This window comes from Perissodus microlepis, chromosome 5 (assembly GCF_051167445.1).
Source record: "Perissodus microlepis isolate ML-2025 ecotype Zambia chromosome 5, ASM5116744v1, whole genome shotgun sequence".
Taxonomy (NCBI): Eukaryota; Metazoa; Chordata; class Actinopteri; order Cichliformes; family Cichlidae; genus Perissodus; species Perissodus microlepis.
The window spans coordinates 22312183-22329668 of record NC_140465.1 but is presented as its reverse complement, the minus strand read 5'-3'; the positions used below and the strand labels follow the sequence as shown (position 1 = coordinate 22329668).

Below are 17486 nucleotides of genomic sequence, written 5' to 3'. Positions count from 1 at the left end.
AGTGAGTTTAAGTTGACCATCGTCCAAGTAATTGCCTGAGTCCTTCTCCACATCCCATCCAGGGCTTGTCTTTCCCACGACTTGTAAAGGAGGGGTCAAGTAGGGGGGTGGTCTGGTATGAATATATGACTACTAATGAGACAGTCCTCATAAAGAACCTTATAATTTGGATATGAATATGCGACCACAAAGAAGATCTAACAATAACATCACCTAGCAACTCTTATCTGGAGGAATTTCAGAGTCAAGTCTTCTCTGTGAAGCAGCATGTACTTGGAGAGAAGAGCCCCTCAGGCTTAGAGCCATACACAGCCAACGGTCCTCACAAAGACCCCTGTAAAAAAAATTCAACTGAAGAGTCAGACAATGTCTTGTCCAGCGCTACCCTACACGGCCATTAATCATACAACAGACAAAATGAAAGATACCACTGAAAGAAATAGATTAACAAGTTAAGTGCGGGTTGAGTTACGACTCTCTGACCCTCCTTCAATTGCTTATAAATCAAATTGTATTTTGGGCTGATAAGAGTAATTCTTTTAGGCTATTTTTACAGCTTACAACAATTAACAGTGAACTTTTTTCACAGTTTTTTCACTTCAAAAAAGTATTCTAAATGTCCCTCCATTTGGTTTCTCTCCATCTGCAATTTGTTAATGACTCCCCAAACACTTTCTTCATGTCAGTCACTCAACACAAGAGACTTTAGTTTTGCAACTCTCTTTAAGAAAAAAAAAAAACATTTGGTCTGGTTTTCAGTCTCAACGAGCCAACATCATGCTTAAGATCCACAAGATCTCTCATTTTCAAATCCTCCAACACTCTGTTGAGAGTGAACGGCCACTTGAAGCCAACTTCAATCTCAAAAACCTAAGCAGACCTTTTCCTCCTCTCTTTATTGATTTTGATACACACTGAGGTACGCTTAGGTGTTATTTTCAAGTGTGTTAACGCTTAGACTGTGAGAAGTGGCCTCTTGTCAACCAGTTCTCAAAGGTGTCAGAGGTTAATACCCTCTCTAATACAAAAGTATGCAAATGCTTTCATTACAATACAGGCTTCTTTTTAGCCACCTAACAGAGCATGTAACCTTCTGGAGAGTGGACTGCCGCCTCAGATCGCTCAAACACCCTCCCATCACAGGTCCCAGGCTTCTGAGGGTGATGACAACACAAAAGTACTTCACACTGGGGGCTGGGCCTGCATTTTGTGGGTCAGTGAACAACAGTCGTGGCAGCAACACCATGTCATTCAAACCTGGCTCCCCCATACCCTCGCTTTCCTTACACTTTTTGTCGTATCAGCAAACAGAGAAGTGGAACACCACTGAAAGCACTGGGGTGTTTTTGTGTAGCACTAACATGAAATGCACCTACTGTTTTCCACCACACTCTCAGTGAGAGCCCCTAAAACCCTTGTTACGAAATGATGAGTTCACACGTTTGTGCATGCATTTTTATGTCTATCACCTAACAGTGAAGGAAGCCCTCTAATCATTTACTTAAATAAAGTAGCAGGACTCTATGCAATTCTGTGAAAAACTAAGCACATCCTTACTGCTTCCATAGGAATTAAGACTAGTAGCAAAGTGCTGCTGATAAATTGCACTTGATTAACTCAAGTCAAGGCAGTTTTCTGGAGCACTGAGGTGTGTGTTAACACGCTGCCACAATCTTTCAAAAAAGTGGACAGCAAACTCACTGCCTCTTCTCTGCAAAGTTTGCAAAGTTGCATCTGAACTAACTGCAAGACTTCTGGCTATAATGCACAATGCCAAGTAGGAGAAAACCCAACAAAGCATATCAGTGCAAATACCTCAAACCAGGCGTCAAACAAGGCGGTGAACGGATAAGGATTTGGGCTTGTTTTACAGTCACAGGACCTGGGCACATTGCAGTCATTCAGTTGACCGTGAACTCCTCTGTATAGAAAACTATTCTAGAGTCAAATATGAAGCCATTTGTCTGTCAGCTAAAGCTTGGCCAAAAGTGGATCATGCAACGTGACAATAATCCCAACCATAGCAGCAAATCTACAGCTAAATGTCTGAAAAAGAAAAGAATCAGGGTGCTGTGAAGGTCCGGACATCAACCTTCAGAGAGCTGGGCATAAATAAACGCTCACAAACTGAAACAAGACTGATAAAATCAAAGTGAAAGTGATTTCTTCAGTATGTGGTCCTACAAGCTAATCTTGGGTGAGTCCTGTGAAAAATCACTTTTTCTTTTATACAACTGTAAACACTAATGACCAACAATATGAACTTACATAATAAAGACCATTGTCAGTTTTACATGATTAAATTACTGTTTTGTTTACTTTATTTGCGAGCTGCATTTGTTCCACTGGGTAGTTTAATTTAAAACCACTCTTCATTATTATTTCCTGTGTGTTTGTTGTATTTTTTGGTCTTAATTCATTTTATGACAGAACAGTAAAGCAGACAGGAAGAGAGGGGCAGAGAACACTGGAAATGACATGCAGGAAATGGCCTGGGCCAGAACTGAACCCAGACCCCTGCCGTAGCCTTTCGGCATATGGGTCACCCTCTGGACTGATCTGTACTAGCATCCAAGTATTTAAATCTCAACTTGAAATGTAATTAATTACTATTGCTGTAAAGTAAATACTGTACAAAATACCAAATAATTTAAGTGCAGCGAAGTAGAAATACAAAGTAACATAAAATGGAAATATTAAGATACATACATTTACAAAATTTGTATTCATTTGCTGCATTATTATAGTCAAAATAACCGGCTATAAATGGAACCAGTAGTTTACTTAAACATGTGGGTTACAGTTTCAGTGAAACGGCTGCTTTTTTTAAGAGGTTGTTGAGATGACTAAATCTGAATCACAGGAAAATCACTTCAGTTTCAGTTACCATTTTATGAGAGACATGTTTGAGATAATCATGCTGCTTTCAAAAGGGTTTCTGTGAGCCTAAAATCCTTTAACTTATCTGATGGAAGAAAAATTGCACCATGCGTGTGTTGTGTTTCACAGCTTGAAAAGAACATAAAACAAAAATCATGTACGGACAAATACAGGAGTTATCTCAGCTCCGCACAAGAGCACAAAGTATGTATCTCTTCACACAAGCAAGGAGCAGGATGTCACCGAAAACTAAATAAAAACCACAAAACCTCATAATCTCACATTAGGTTTTTTTGGGGGTTGTGTTTTTTAAAACACCCATATATCTGTCTTACAAACAGTGAATAGATGCTATGGAAATGTTTTTATTCTTCACTGTCTGTTATCTGAAAAGGTTGTGCATTCCCCCCGATGTCCTCAGTGATTTCCTTTTTAAAGCTCCACATGCCACCACTGGAAATACTGCCTCTCTGAACTGGAATTTGGGGCGGGTGTCTGGTGTCTCTGTGCACTATGTTATGTGCAACATAGCACTTGGAAACAAAAGGGAAGAACACGCTCAGACAAGTTTTGCAATATGAAGAAAAGAAATGTGAGAATGTGGTTAAAACACAGGAGCATTACTCATACATACATAGGTTATGTCTCCTTGTGACTTAGCCCCAATCAATCAGCACTGCCTGCTTCAAAGAGCAGCTGCAGAAAAATCAACACGGAATACGGGCATATTTTTTTTGCAAGAACAGAAAGTAATACAGTTTGACACATTTTGTCTCACCTTTGAAATATAAAACCGTCTGTAATTAAATTTACCTTTAAAGCAAAACATCAAATAACAAGTCTTAACCAACTTTAAAATTACTCGCCGGAACAACCAGTCATTTAAAAAATATGAGCCTTTGTTCATTGCTCAGTATTAAGTTTCCTTATTAGCATGCAACAGGTTGTGTATTCGGATTTCTCCCAGACTGCGGCTGCTTTAATCCTACATGCCTGAGAGTGAGTTGGGGGATGAGAGCATGACTGAGAGTGAAATCTCCTTCAGTAAAGACCCGTGTTAAATGTAATGGATGTTGGCAAGGGGGCCTAATAAAGATGACGGCACGCATTCATATGCATCAGTTTGTGTGCTCAGCTTGACAAAGTCTGCCCCGCAGGCTTAACAAAGGGGAGGAAGGAAGCCAGGGGTTGTGGGGAATGTCTGGGGGATGTGGGGTGGCAACACACACACACACACACTCTCACACTCACACACACACACAGACGGTGGCCCTCCAGCTTGCGTCCTGTGGCCTCTCAAGTCGAGGTTATAGCTGTGACAGCTGGCCTAGCACACTCTGCATGGGCTCTTTTTCTTTTGCAACACACTCCCATCCCCTCCCCTCCGCACACACAGTCTGTGACACACAAACACAGGATGCTCCATCCTGTTGACTGTTTACACTTCACAGTAGCCAGCCAACTTGGGAGGTTTGATCACCGGCATTACAGCTGTTTGTAAGGTAGTAGTGAGGTTATTTGGTTTGTGTGTGCCTCCTGTCATAATCATAATTGTAGGTTTAGGTGGTTCTTTTATTTATTTATTTATTTATTTTTCTGTAAGCCCTGTTATGTTATTAACTACTAGCTTAATAACACGTTAAAATCTTCTAAAAGCTGAGGTTGAAAATCATTCCATAACCTTGGGAAAAGTAGTTTGGGAAGATTTTGTGCTGAAACGCTCCAAAACTCCTACTGAACATCTACTGAAGGATGCTGTGGTGAGATTGTTTAACAAGTACTTTGCCTAGAAGTGTCAAAATCCATGCAATACAAACACTTCCAGCTAAGTTAGAAAGTAAGATTTTAAATCTGATTCTGAGAGGTTGAGAAGTTAACTAGCTGTTAACTCACACACACATGACCCCGCTGAGTCAAAGCTGCTGAAACAACCACATCTGTTCAGCCAAAATACAAGGGAGGACCAGAAAAGACTACTGGCAGTGTGGTCCACAACAATCAGATCATTATTCAGCCAAAAGGACACCTGCTTTGTCCGAGGTAGGCGTGATGACATGAGACAGCTGAATAATGCAGTGAATGCCATCCAGTTAAAATCTCTTAATTAAATAATTCTATTTTTCTATAGTTGCAGATGAAAGGCAGATTATTTAACCACGTTATTTTTAAGTCTGAGACGAAGTATTTTGAGTTTTCAGAGGGTGAAGGGGAGGACACAAGTAGAACAGCTGTATCGCTCAGACACCAACAGGGGTCGCCCTTGTTACAGCAAAACGCTGCAGAGTGCATCTGCCACCAAGTCATGAGCAACAGTCAGGGACTGAGAACAGCTGATAAAAGTCATAGAACACGGTGAGATATGCATCCTCATGCGCTGGGCTCTTGACCCTGAACTGTGGATTCTTTATGAAATCAATGTAAGTGCAATAAAAGGCAAACGGGACTGTTTCATTTTATATTTGGCGATATACAATAATTCCAGTAAATCTTTTTACTTCATATATCAAGGACAGGTCATTCTTACCATCAAAGTGAATTACAATCTGTAGTGTGAGTTTTTGGCTAGTTAAAATATGGAGGACATAAAACCATCCTGTCTCACATTTGAGAACTCGGTAATAATAATAAAAAAAAAGTTCATGTTGCAAAAGATAATTAGTGCCAATTTCTGAACGGCATTTAGTTATATTTTACAATAATGCAAAAAAAACAAACAAAAAAAAAACACCGTAGACTACTTTTTAACGTGAAAGTATTGAAAAATGGGGGGAAAGCAGTTTTCATTCAACTTTCATGCTGGATTGAAACAATATAACGTGTTGTTTGTGGACTTTAATGTTTAATAGTTTATTTAAGACCGCCTCAGATTTTAAAGTGTGTTATTCTTAAAGAAAAAACACTAAAACATATATAAAAGAATTTGGTTAAAATTAAAACATGACATTTTCAGGTAAATCAGAGGTGGAAGTTTTTGATGATTTAAGATGGAATGGAATAAACAAAATCCCTTAAACAAGTTCAAAGAACAGTTTAATTCCTACTTTACCTCTCCAAATATAAGCTGGTTTATACAAATCGAGTTTCAGAGTGGTTCTGACCGTGAGTCTGGTCCTTGACACTTGCCATGATGTTTTAATGCCTCCAGTGCGAGATCTCAGTTAACCTTGACTTAGACTCAAGGTTTTCGGGACACTCATTAACAAACCATCCTTACAATTGCATTTTATGACACCGTGCAACACGCTAGTCAACATGGTAATGTTTTCAAACGGCATCATTCAAAAGAACTGCGCAGAGGAAGCTCAAAGTCTTGGAAAGCATGCATTTATCATGTTAGCAGCCTGCCTTTGGATTGAGGGGTGTCACGTGACTGGTACAGGAAGAGCGCGCGGTAGTCTTCGCCACCGGGCAGGTTCGTCGTTTCCAGTTGTAACTTTTTAAAGAGTGCGTCTGTTGCTGTCGGTTGCGAACATTTCTGCCTTAGTTGCTTCGCGTGTTTTTGTAGTGCCGACACGGCTGTACTTTTACCGAGACCTTTGCAGAGCCGTGTGTGTTGTGTGTAGGTAGCGGAAGTGAAGTGGGACAGCTAGCAGGTGGACTCGTGGGATAAACATGTTGTCCACCCTTCATGTGACGTCGTGGGTTTTTTTGCTTGTTGTGCCAGGAAGGCGAGCGACTGTGTGGAAAGCAGGCGTCTTCAATACAGCATCTGTGTCTATGTACAGTTTCACAGTTTGTAGCGATGGCTTGTGAATTTCGGATCAAATCCCTGTGAACGTTACACAGCTGGTGGCAGCTGAGCTCTGTCAGCAGAATTTGTTTACTGGACTAGTTATTGCATTTGCTTTTTCGCCGTTTGAAATGCTCAGGAAAAAAGAAGGGGGTGATCTAAAACTCCCCCTGCAGATTGCTGCTGCTGAAAGTGCTCATATGGACCGGGCAGTTTACGAAGTGCACTTGTTTTGCTGCTCCTTAACTCAAAACATCTAATCAGCCAATCCAATATGGCACTCAGTGCTTTTAAGCGTGTAGGCACGGTCAGGAGGGGCTGGCCTGCTGAGCATCAGAATGGGAGAAGAAAAGTGATTTATGTGACTTTGAAGTTGACATAATTGTTGTTGGTGTGAGCATTTCAGAAACTGGTTTCTTGGTACACTTTTTATTACTCAGGTGGTCTACCTGTGAAATCTTGCTGACCATGTCCGTGTCTTTATGACCACAGTGTACCCATCTTCTGATGACTGTGGGATAACTCACCACATCTCAAAGCTCAAGCTGGTTTCCTAAGCACCAATAATGAATTCTTTGTACCCAAATACCCCCCACAGTCAACTCAGTGCTAGCGAGGTGTGCGTAATAAAGTGCCAGTGAGTAGAGTTTTGTCTCTACATGCAGTTTAGATGAAAGTCAGACCACATTTCAATAAGTCCTGCTATACTGAGAGCTCCAAAGATTTCATGAGGTGGCCTTTGGTGTTTGCATTATATTTTGTAACTGAAATTACTTATTGGTAATATAGGATGAATGAATAGGTTCTATAGTTTTTTTTAATATCCATAAGTGAGCATTTTAATTAGTATTAATAGCAGTTTGATCTGGAGTTTCTTCTTAAGGCTTGACTGTGACAGATCTCACCACAATGACAGAAAGTGAACACAGGATATCTCTTCAGTGCTTTTTCCAGTCCTCATCAATACTGCTCAGTTGTCAGACAAATCTTTTATTGTGCTGATCGTCAGTGGACTCTGTCTAATGCGGTTTAACTTGGCACCTGGAAAAAGCACTTGATGTCCACAGAATTTCACCAGTGCCTGGAGGGTTTTTGAATATAAGATATGGGATAGTCACTTGATCGTATGTGCACGGTAGAACAGAAGATGCAGTCTTTCCCTGTTTTTCCCCTTTGCTATTTATAAAGAGTTTCACGGATAGATGAGTCAATTTGAAGCATGACTGTGGAAAGGAAGATTGTCTGTGCTGATTTAAAGAGGAAAGAAAATGAAAGTAGCTTTTGACTGACGAGGAACAAAGTGTCACATGTAGGTCAGAGCTACAGAAGAACCCTAAAGCAGCAAAAAAAATATTAAAAAGCTGCTGATCTGTGAGGGAGGATTACAATATAAACAAAATACTACAAAGAAATAGTACGAACAGTTTTGATGACTGCAGTACTTCTAAAAAAAAGTAAAACAAAAAAATCAGCTGCCGCTGAAGCAGCCTGCCTTCACGAGGGTGGCCTTTGCTGTTTGCTTTGCATTGTGCAAACATGCAAGCTGCAGCGATTCCAGATATTGCACTCCGTAATAAAATCAGCCTCTTTCTGCTGGTGTTCAGTTCACTGTGAATAATTTTCACTCTCCGTCATAGTCACATTTTGCGGTGAGAAAACAAAGTTCAATAGATACCTTTAAGAGATTTTCGTGTGCCTGATAGTGGTGTTTTTGGATATTAATGAGTGCGGATTGTTTGCCTGTTCTCAGACTGTTCCCCTCTGATTACAGTTTGTGACCCTGTGTTCATCCAGCAGAGCATGGGATCCCCTTTGCTCCCATTAAATGTGTTACTTGCTCAATAAATGTTTGCAGGTCCTTGAAAAATCATCAGTAAGTTATTTGGATTTCCCCAAAACGCCAGGAACAGCTCAGCTCTTGTACTGGAAGCTCAACGCCCCGAGCAAAGTGCAAAAGCTACGCCCCTTATCCACCAGTATCCGGTAATCATTACACTCATGACAGTATCTCTGCCTCTCAAGGGACTTCGGAAAAGCTCAGGATAGAGATTTTGCTAAGTATGTGTTTTTTTTAGCTCTATTTATATTTATATACATTTACCACTGCTAACTGTTGCTTTCTAAAATGGTTGTCTGGCATATTTCTTAGATTTCTGGCATACAAGTTGATGGTTGTGTACTGTATTAAGTAATATGCTTTAAATATTATTTTGCACATGATATTTTGGACAGTCGATATGACCAAAGACAGACATTGCATGTATATTACATCACGAGCGTAATTGCATTAATGTCTCTGTTAATATTTCATTTGACTTTGTAACCAGAGGAATTTAGGTGATTCGTTTTCTTTTATGAAGCGCTCAGAGCTGAAAGTTGATGAACAGAAAATCAATATTCAAATATTCTGATTAACTGTTTGTTTATGCATCAGGTTAGTAAAACTGACCATTTTGGGGGCTTTTCTTGTCAGACGGCACTCTGTATGTCACAAATACACCCACTGGCTGTTAGTTACACCTTGGTAGCACCGGGTCAGATCCTCCTTTGCCTTTAGAGCTGCCTTAATTCTTCTTAGCGTATCTATGGTGCTGTAAAGGTGCTCTGTGATTTTTATTGCTCCAGATTTGTTGGCTGCACATCAATGATGTGAATTACCACATCCCAAAGGTGCTCTGCTGGATGAAGAACTGGTCACTGTGGAGTCCATTTGCATACAGTGAATTAATTGTCAATGTTCAAGAAACCAGTTGAGCTCTTTGACATAGCACATTAACCTGTTGGAAATAGCCATGAGAAGATGGGTACAATGAGCTTTTAAAAGGATGGACATGGTTAGCAACAATATTCAGGTAGGCTAGGGTGTTTAAAACATGCTTGGTACAAGGTGTGCCAAGAAAATATTCCCCACGGTGGCTGCCACTGTGTGTCACAGCTGACCAGTTACCATACTGTTGCAGGGCTGTCACATAGACACAGATATTCACTATTCGCTCGAGCGATTAGGTTATCAAAACAATCTGCAAACGTTGTCTAGCTTTAATATCATCTCCTATTGCATAGTGTTCCTGAGATGAATGCCCTTCTTTCATTGCTGTGTTCATACAGGGGTTTGGACCATTAGGACCGGAGAATGTTTTTGACTGTGTTCTTCCTCCTGGTCGCGTTGTGCAGCCAGGGAGGAAATGGAAAGGAGGGCGAGGAAGCACAGAGACCTGGCCATGTTTCGGTGGTCATAGTGGGAGGCACGGGTGACCTGGCGAAGAAGTACCTGTGGCAGGGATTCTTCCAGCTGTATATCAACCAAGTCAGTAGTGGAAACACCTTTTCTTTCTATGGCGGGGGACAGTCCCCCACTGAAAAGGCCACACCAGTGCTCTTTGAGATTCTGAAGGCAGTCTCCTGCTCAAAGGATGTTTCTCAGGAGCGCTGTGCTCTGCTGAAAGACCAGTTTCTGCGGCTCGCACAGTATCGCCAACTAAAGTCATTAGAGGACTATCAGGATCTGGCCAAGCACATTGAGCAACAGCTTCAAGAAGAGGGAATGACGGAGGCAGGCAGGCTCTTTTACCTCTCAGTACCAGCTTTTGCATATGCAGATATTGCTGAGAAGATTAATAGTAGTTGCAGGCCAAAAAGTGGGGCTTGGCTGAGGGTGGTGCTTGAAAAACCTTTTGGACATGACTACAGGAGTGCTCAGGTACTGGCATCTCAACTTCGCAGCTCACTGACGGAAGAAGAAATGTACAGAATTGACCACTACTTGGGGAAACAGGTATGGAAGTCCTACACAGTGCATGCCTTCCACCCTTGACTCTTAAATGAATCTGAATCTAAATCCAAACATCTTATGTTTCCTTTTTTTCAAAGGTGGTTTCAAAGATACTTCCTTTTAGAATACAGAACAAAAAAATACTTGATCCCATCTGGAACAAGCACCACATCGAGAGAGTGGAGATTGTACTGAAAGAGACTCTGGATGTTAAAGGTGATTAAAGGGTTTATCAACTCTCTTAATTACTACGGTATTTTGAGACATGGGTAAATCATAGACACTTTTTTTTTTTTGTTGATTGAATCATGTATTCTTACCCTGTCTTTGTTATTTTCTCCTCAAAAGGTCGCATTGCCTTCTATGACCAGTATGGGGTCATCAGGGATGTGCTACAGAACCACCTGACTGAGGTCATGACACTGTTGACCATGAGGCTTCCCAAGAACGTGAGCAGAAGTGAGGAAGTCCTTGGAAACAAGCTGCAGGTCCTTAGTTCCATGCTGCCTTTAGGAAAGAATCAAGCTGTGATCGGTCAGTACCAAACTTACAAAGCAGAAGTTCAGCAGGAGCTGAATAAGACCAAAGATCACGTCAGTCACACTCCAACATTTGCAGGCAAGTACTGAAAGTTTGTCTCCATACATTCTGCTGTAAGTGTGCTGTATTACATCTCCTTCACTGTTTAGATGCTAATATTTACTCGTGTTTCTATTTTTTAGCTGTACTCGCACAGATTGATGACGCACAATATGAAGGCATGCCGATCATTTTGATCTCAGGGAAGATGCTAGATGAGCGGGTGGGATACGCACGTATTCTTTTTAAAAATGACATCTTTTGTGTTCAAAACCACAATAACGTTCACTGCAAGCCCAAGCAGATAGTTTTCTACTTTGGACATGGCAGCCTTCAATATCCAGCGATTCTTGTTAGTAAGAATTTGTTCAAGCCAGCTCTAGTAGACAGTGAGTGGAAGGAAGTGACGGAGCACAAAGACGTCAACGTTTTTGGATTGCCTATTTCAGACTTCTACATCCAGACTCCAATGGAGCAGAAGGAAGCTTATGCAGAACTTATTTCTCACATCTTTTTGGGACAGAAGAATAGCTTCATTAGTACAGAGAACATGTTGGCTTCCTGGGACTTATGGACACCGCTGCTCAGCAGTTTAGCCAGCACATTTCCGCGCATCTACCCAGGTGGTGCTGATAATGCAGACGTGCTGGACATCCATCTGAAAGGGAAAGACATTAGCTACAACAATGAGGTGGTGATAATCAGTACTGATCATTTGGGTGGCACATCCACAAATGGTTTCCAAGTGATGCAAGGTAAATTTCGCAGTTCTGAAATGGTGTCTGCATGGGCCGAGCAGCTTGTTGACAAGCTCGCTGCAGATATTCAGGAAGCAGCAGAGGCAGCTATTTATGAGGGTGGTGTTTTCCATCTCGCCCTCTCCGGTGGGTCTACTCCCCTTGCTCTGTTTCACAGGTTGGCCGATCACCATTTCACCTTCCCCTGGAGGAACACACATGTATGGATGGTGGACGAGCGCTGCGTGCTACCGACGGAACTGGAGTCTAACTTCCGCAACTTGCATGACCATCTACTGCAACATGTGAGAATCCCGTATTACAACATCCACCCCATGCCAGTGCATCTCAACCAGCGCCTATGTGTGGAGGAAGATGGAGGAGCGCTAATGTATGAGAAGCAACTCATTAAATTGGTTAACAGCTCCAGCTTCCACTTTGTACTGCTGGGTGTCGGCTATGATGGCCACACAGCCTCTTTGTTCCCCGGTGGCAAAGCTGATGAACTTGGCGATAGTCTGGTGGCCCTCACTGAGAGCCCCTCCAAGCCACACCAGCGTATGAGCCTCACCTTTAATGTCATTAATCGAGCCCGCAAAGTTGCCCTTTTGGTGATGGGCAAAGGCAAACACGAGCTGATCACCCAGCTGAGCCGCGTGAAGGACAACCCAGACAAATGGCCTGTCACTGGTGTGAAGCCTACTAATGGTAACCTTGTTTGGTACATAGACTATGATGCACTTTTAGGATAAGAATGTAATCTCTACCTTGCAATCAGACAAATGTCTTTGGAGCTGCTTTAATTGGACTGTTGATTGGTGAGAAAGAATATATGAACCAGCACATATAGGAGGACCATATAGGAAAGGTTGTTAACTCAAATCACATGTACTGAGCAGAACTGCTAAACTCTTTCAGGCTTCTAATTTATTTCCCTCCAGCGCACCGTTTGAGATCATAACAGCGTATGCATAGACCAAATGACTTGATCAAAATAGGAAATCAGTAGAACATTGTTGAAAACAGCCCTTTGTTGGTGTCCATGTGGTTGTGAAGCAGCGAAGAAGTTTGTGGTTTCTTACATTTAAAGAACTGCTCTTCAGTAAGGCTTGACTAATGGAACAGGAGTTTTCCACAAGGTGAATGTAAGGTGTAAGTGTTTTATAATGTGACGATAACCCTGACTTTAGAGTTAAGCCTAGTTTATTGCACTGCAATAAATCTGCATCGCAACCATAGTGAGCGGACATAGTTTGCATTGTACGCTGGTGCATTGAACTGCCATTACAAGTGAAACTGAGCCGTTTATGTTGGACTTGGAGCTAATAACCCATATGGAAAAGAAATGGTAAAAACTTATATGATTTACTCATGAAAGTGGCCACTTTCTCATTACTTTCATATATTGTTTTAGTAAGTATCCAAAACATACAAGTTTCATTATATAATTTTTGTATGCTTTTCATACAAGTTTCACACAAGACAGATACAAACTTTATAAGATTTATATATATCTTTTCCATATGGGAAATCTTGATAAATAGTTAGTTTTACAGCACCGCAGGAAGTAGATAAGAGTTCAGAAACGACCCAGTCTATACAGGTGCACCCAAAAAATATTTATGCCCAAAATGCTGACTTTAGGTAATTTGATTACATGTATATTTTCCAAGCATTTGTTACATAATTACAATATAAGAAATTACATTTAATGCAATCTGGTCAAATGAAATGTACTTGATTGGTACACATTTAGTTTATACCAAGCATTAACCTAGCATCTAGCATATTTTCCTTAATGATAAATTATATGAATAAATAAACCTTTTATATATATTTATATATTGTAGTTTCATTTTACTCAAAATCATTTGAGTTTGTGAAGGCAAAGAATCACTTTTTTAAAAGTTATGTTAGAGATTGGGAAACAATAACAGCATGTATCCACTTTCATTAGATTTTGTTAAATAGAGGAATTATACTGGTGCTAATCAATAATCTGTGTTTACAGAGGATATTACCAAACATACCTGTCACACCTGTTGACAGTGCATGTCAGGCCAAAGGATAGGTTATGGTGTAGGTTTAACACGGTACTATAAACCAGAAATGAGTTAGAAGGGATGCTAAGTGTATGTAATTTGTCATTAATGAAATCATTGGTCCATGTTCTTAAAAGTTTAAACCTCATGAGTATTTTTTTATGTGTGTGTGTGAAATGCATATGAAGATTTTTGATCATTTAAGTCTAAGTGTGAAGTGAGTGGGAATCTAGAGGAATATATGAAGTTTCCTTTGCAAACTACACAGCGCAGACGATTGTTGTGTTGCTGGAAGACAGTTACAACACACGGATGAATTAAGGTGTTTGTATGTGTGAATTATAACAGATCTCAGGTGAATTTAAAGATATCCAGTTTACTGTATAATCTGCTCTTATTGGATGAATGTTTTATTCTGTGGAGTGGTACTGACATACATACACAATCAGGTGATGTAAAATATGTGTTTTACTAAAGAGATAATCACATTTTTCTTCTATTAATGTGACCTGGAGGTGCTTTTGAGTCAAAGTGATTCAAAACAACATTAACACTACATCATATTTTTGGTTTCTTTATTGAAGACCATCTTTAAATAAAAGCTCAATTCCGCTAATTGTCAGCAGTAGTGTTGTCTTTGTGCCTCAAGATTAGGAACAAAGTAAGAAAACATTTGCTAAACACATCCGTCATCTCTTCAGCTATATTAGTCTGTTGTGAATATGATGTTTAACAAATTTAGTAGCACCTGCCATTAAAAACAAGACAATACAGAAAAAATGTATTTATTTAATAGGCAAACGATTAACTGAATTTACAGTTAATTTCCAAATTTGAGCTGGGAAACTGAATTGTGAGAAGTCAGAAATATATCGATTATTCAAATTAACATTCAGTCACTGTAACAATTTTTTCTTTCCAGGAATGGAAGTAAATAACTGCAATTTGGCATCTTTATCAAAAATAATAATTTGCGAAGTTTACTGTTTTTTTTTCTGCTTTCTTTTAAGCATTAAATGTAAAAATTAACAGATGAATACATATATTTAGCATTAAAAATATTTTGATTAAAGAGCTTGTGCATACTGGTGTGTTAACATTGCAGGAAACATAAAAAAAATGATTGTGTTAATTACAGATACCGTTAATTAAGGGCATCAGTGATCTAAGTCTTTCATTGGGCGGTGGTCCAGAAAGAAATTGTTGAAGGCAAGTGTAAATCAACATTATACATTATTGTATTTCATATGATGCAACACAGATTTTCTGTTGTAGTAAGCCACAGCAGTTTAGTCTGATTTCCTCTGCATCACTGCATTTTTGAAGTGATTTGATTTCTTCTTCATACTTTTATATCTTTCCTCCTGCTTTATATTTGAGAATTTTACAAATTGATTTGTATTGAATGCATATGTAACATATGAAATGATGTTTGGGAGTCTGTCAATACAGTCTATAATAAGAAAATTTTAAAAAGCTGGAAGTTGCACTTGTCTTTTTTTTTTTTTAAAATATGAAAGTAATTCTTACAGTTACTTTATATTAAAACATTTAGATGAGGCGTTCCTGAACACCTTGGCTTTAAATCAACAAATGTAATTTTAGTTTTCATGCTAGAATTTCTTTATTGTAGCTTCAGTAATAAGATAAAAATCCAGTTTACATTCACACCATTGCTTGTAATCATGTCAAATCTACTGTATGAAATATTATCTTTTTAAGTGATAAATTGTTACATGAAATACATTTCCTCAGTGCAAAAGGAAAATCAACAGCTGCTTTTCTGAAGTGTGCATTAAAAAAAATGTGAGCTGGATTAGCTCACTTTCCCTTTTTCTTTCTCCTGGTTTAAAATTACAAGCTGCTGGTGGCAAGGAGCCCTCATGAATTCTTTACATGTGTAGTGTCACATATCATTGTGGGACAGCTGGAGTGTTTTATAACTCATTGTTTCTGCTTGGATCTGTCACAGAGTGCCTGTTGGTTAGCCACAGTCCTCCTCTGACCATGAAAAAACCTGAACGGACAGAAGCAGGTGTTAGTCCTTCGAAATGAAGATTTTATGAATGAATGAATTCTCCAGTGTGCAAGAGAAAGGGAGAGTTGTCTTTCACCTGTACTGATAGCAGAGACCACTGTTAGGACAAGGGACATGTAGTACAGCTCAGGGGTGGTTTTGGCCTGTGAACATACCGTACATAGAAATCATTGACATGCTGCAGGAGTTTTTTTTTGAGGGGTTGAACTGGCCAATATTGCTTCTTCTTTTTTTTTCTTACACATGCTGCTGCTGTCAGAGTCAGGATAGTAGTGCACAAACCTTGGCCACATGACAGTAGACCAAACACATGGTAGGCAGCCCACAAGCTCTGTTGAACTGGGTCTGTCAGTGTGAATATCACTGCAAAACCTTGAAAAAAACAATCACTGTTCCTATTAAACCTGTGTAAATGCTGTGAGAGTATCTGCTTTGGGACTGCTGAGCTGAGGGGACTTACCTGAAGCCACCAAGGACAGAGCAACTGAGGCTGACAGGTTGTTCAGAAGGGGCTGCCTGCAGTATCTTGAGGATTTGGGCCTTTAACCAAAATAGAAACCATTGTTAACTTCATGTTCCTTCTTGTACGAGTAACCTGCGGGCTGTATGGCATGATGCCATTGCCTGCGTCCCACTTACCTTCCCATCACGTAGAACTGAGGAACCAGAACAATTGTGATGAACAGTACATTCAGTAGTTGACTGTGAAGGGGGAAGTGAATGGAAAATAGATTAAGGTCATAGTAAACCAAAAGTCATTCTGAAATCTTTATGTATGAGAGTACTTACAATCTTAATCTCTGATTCTTTGGTATCCATCTGCTGCTGTGATATGCCATGAAGACCAGCAAGTAAAGAAACATGGATGCTGCACATCCAGACGCGTATGTACTGTAACACTGTCCCTGGCACGTGTTGTATTAAAGTGCCAAACGCCCTTGTTGACCAGAGGAAGGATTGTATTTCATCCTGTCCAAGCCTGCACTTTGGATGCATATTTTTACTCCTTGAACTCAGAACATTTGCCCCAATAAGTTATGCTTAAAAGGTTGGTTTTTTTTAAAGTTGGTTTTAACATTTTAGACGCTTATAAATTATTTTTGTCAAAACTCGCTAACACTCTGAAATTGTATGAGATTTCTTCAGCGCCCTTTCGCCATCACTTTTACCCCCTCACCCACTCCCGGAATGCACAGGCCTGAACTTCTGATACTTGGCTACTGGGTTTAATCGCTTACTGCATTATACTGACGCATGGCGGCTGCACTGGCACAGAGAAATAAGCAGTGATCGGTAACTTTCTATTCATGAGGTTAGCATCGACCATTTATGGTAGAAACTGGGCGGATACAGGGCTGGATGTGAGGCCGATCCTCTCCACACAAACCACGATTCATAAAGAAACACTGACTCCAGGTGTGCATGCTTACAGATTTAATTACCTCGAGCTTTTTACGCTATTATCACATCTGCGCACAAGTCATCTTTTAGTACAAAGCCCACGTAAAAGTACGGATAAAACTAAGTATATTAAAATAAAAATAAAAAAGTCTTGCGTCGTGTAAGGCTGTTAATCTATTTGGAACAGGATAGTTTCCTCACATTATTTCAAAAGTCTTGCTCCACCCTCCTGCGTATGTGCCCAAATTAACTAGAGCATAAGCAACGCATCACCCTTACCCCACATTTGACACACAATAAAAAGAGC

General features: G+C 40.1%; 2 protein-coding genes across 3 annotated transcripts; one reads left to right on the top strand and one right to left on the bottom strand.

Annotated features, from left to right (window-relative positions):
* The first annotated feature begins 6224 nt into the window (after window positions 1–6224).
* h6pd (hexose-6-phosphate dehydrogenase (glucose 1-dehydrogenase)) lies at window positions 6225–15198 on the top strand. Of its 2 annotated transcripts, none has more exons than XM_084928817.1 (5): window positions 6225–6292; window positions 9719–10385; window positions 10481–10598; window positions 10731–11000; window positions 11105–15198. In XM_084928817.1, the coding sequence occupies exons 2-5, from the start codon at window positions 9744–9746 to the stop codon at window positions 12448–12450; spliced, it is 2376 nt and encodes a 791-aa protein (XP_084784943.1). In that variant the 5' UTR covers window positions 6225–6292; window positions 9719–9743; the 3' UTR covers window positions 12451–15198. The 2 variants fall into 2 exon arrangements, with proteins under 2 accessions (XP_084784943.1, XP_084784942.1); XM_084928816.1 differs by lacking the exon at window positions 6225–6292 and adding an exon at window positions 6305–8668 and having other exon boundaries at window positions 11105–15197.
* A 12-nt stretch (window positions 15199–15210) lies between these two features.
* Window positions 15211–17275, bottom strand: LOC146387303 (uncharacterized). The gene is made up of 6 exons (XM_084928823.1): window positions 16568–17275; window positions 16418–16480; window positions 16239–16318; window positions 16020–16150; window positions 15855–15921; window positions 15211–15757 (listed from the first exon to the last, which is right to left on the bottom strand). The coding sequence occupies exons 1-6, from the start codon at window positions 16639–16641 to the stop codon at window positions 15678–15680; spliced, it is 495 nt and encodes a 164-aa protein (XP_084784949.1). The 5' UTR covers window positions 16642–17275; the 3' UTR covers window positions 15211–15677.
* Between the last annotated feature and the right edge of the window lie 211 nt (window positions 17276–17486).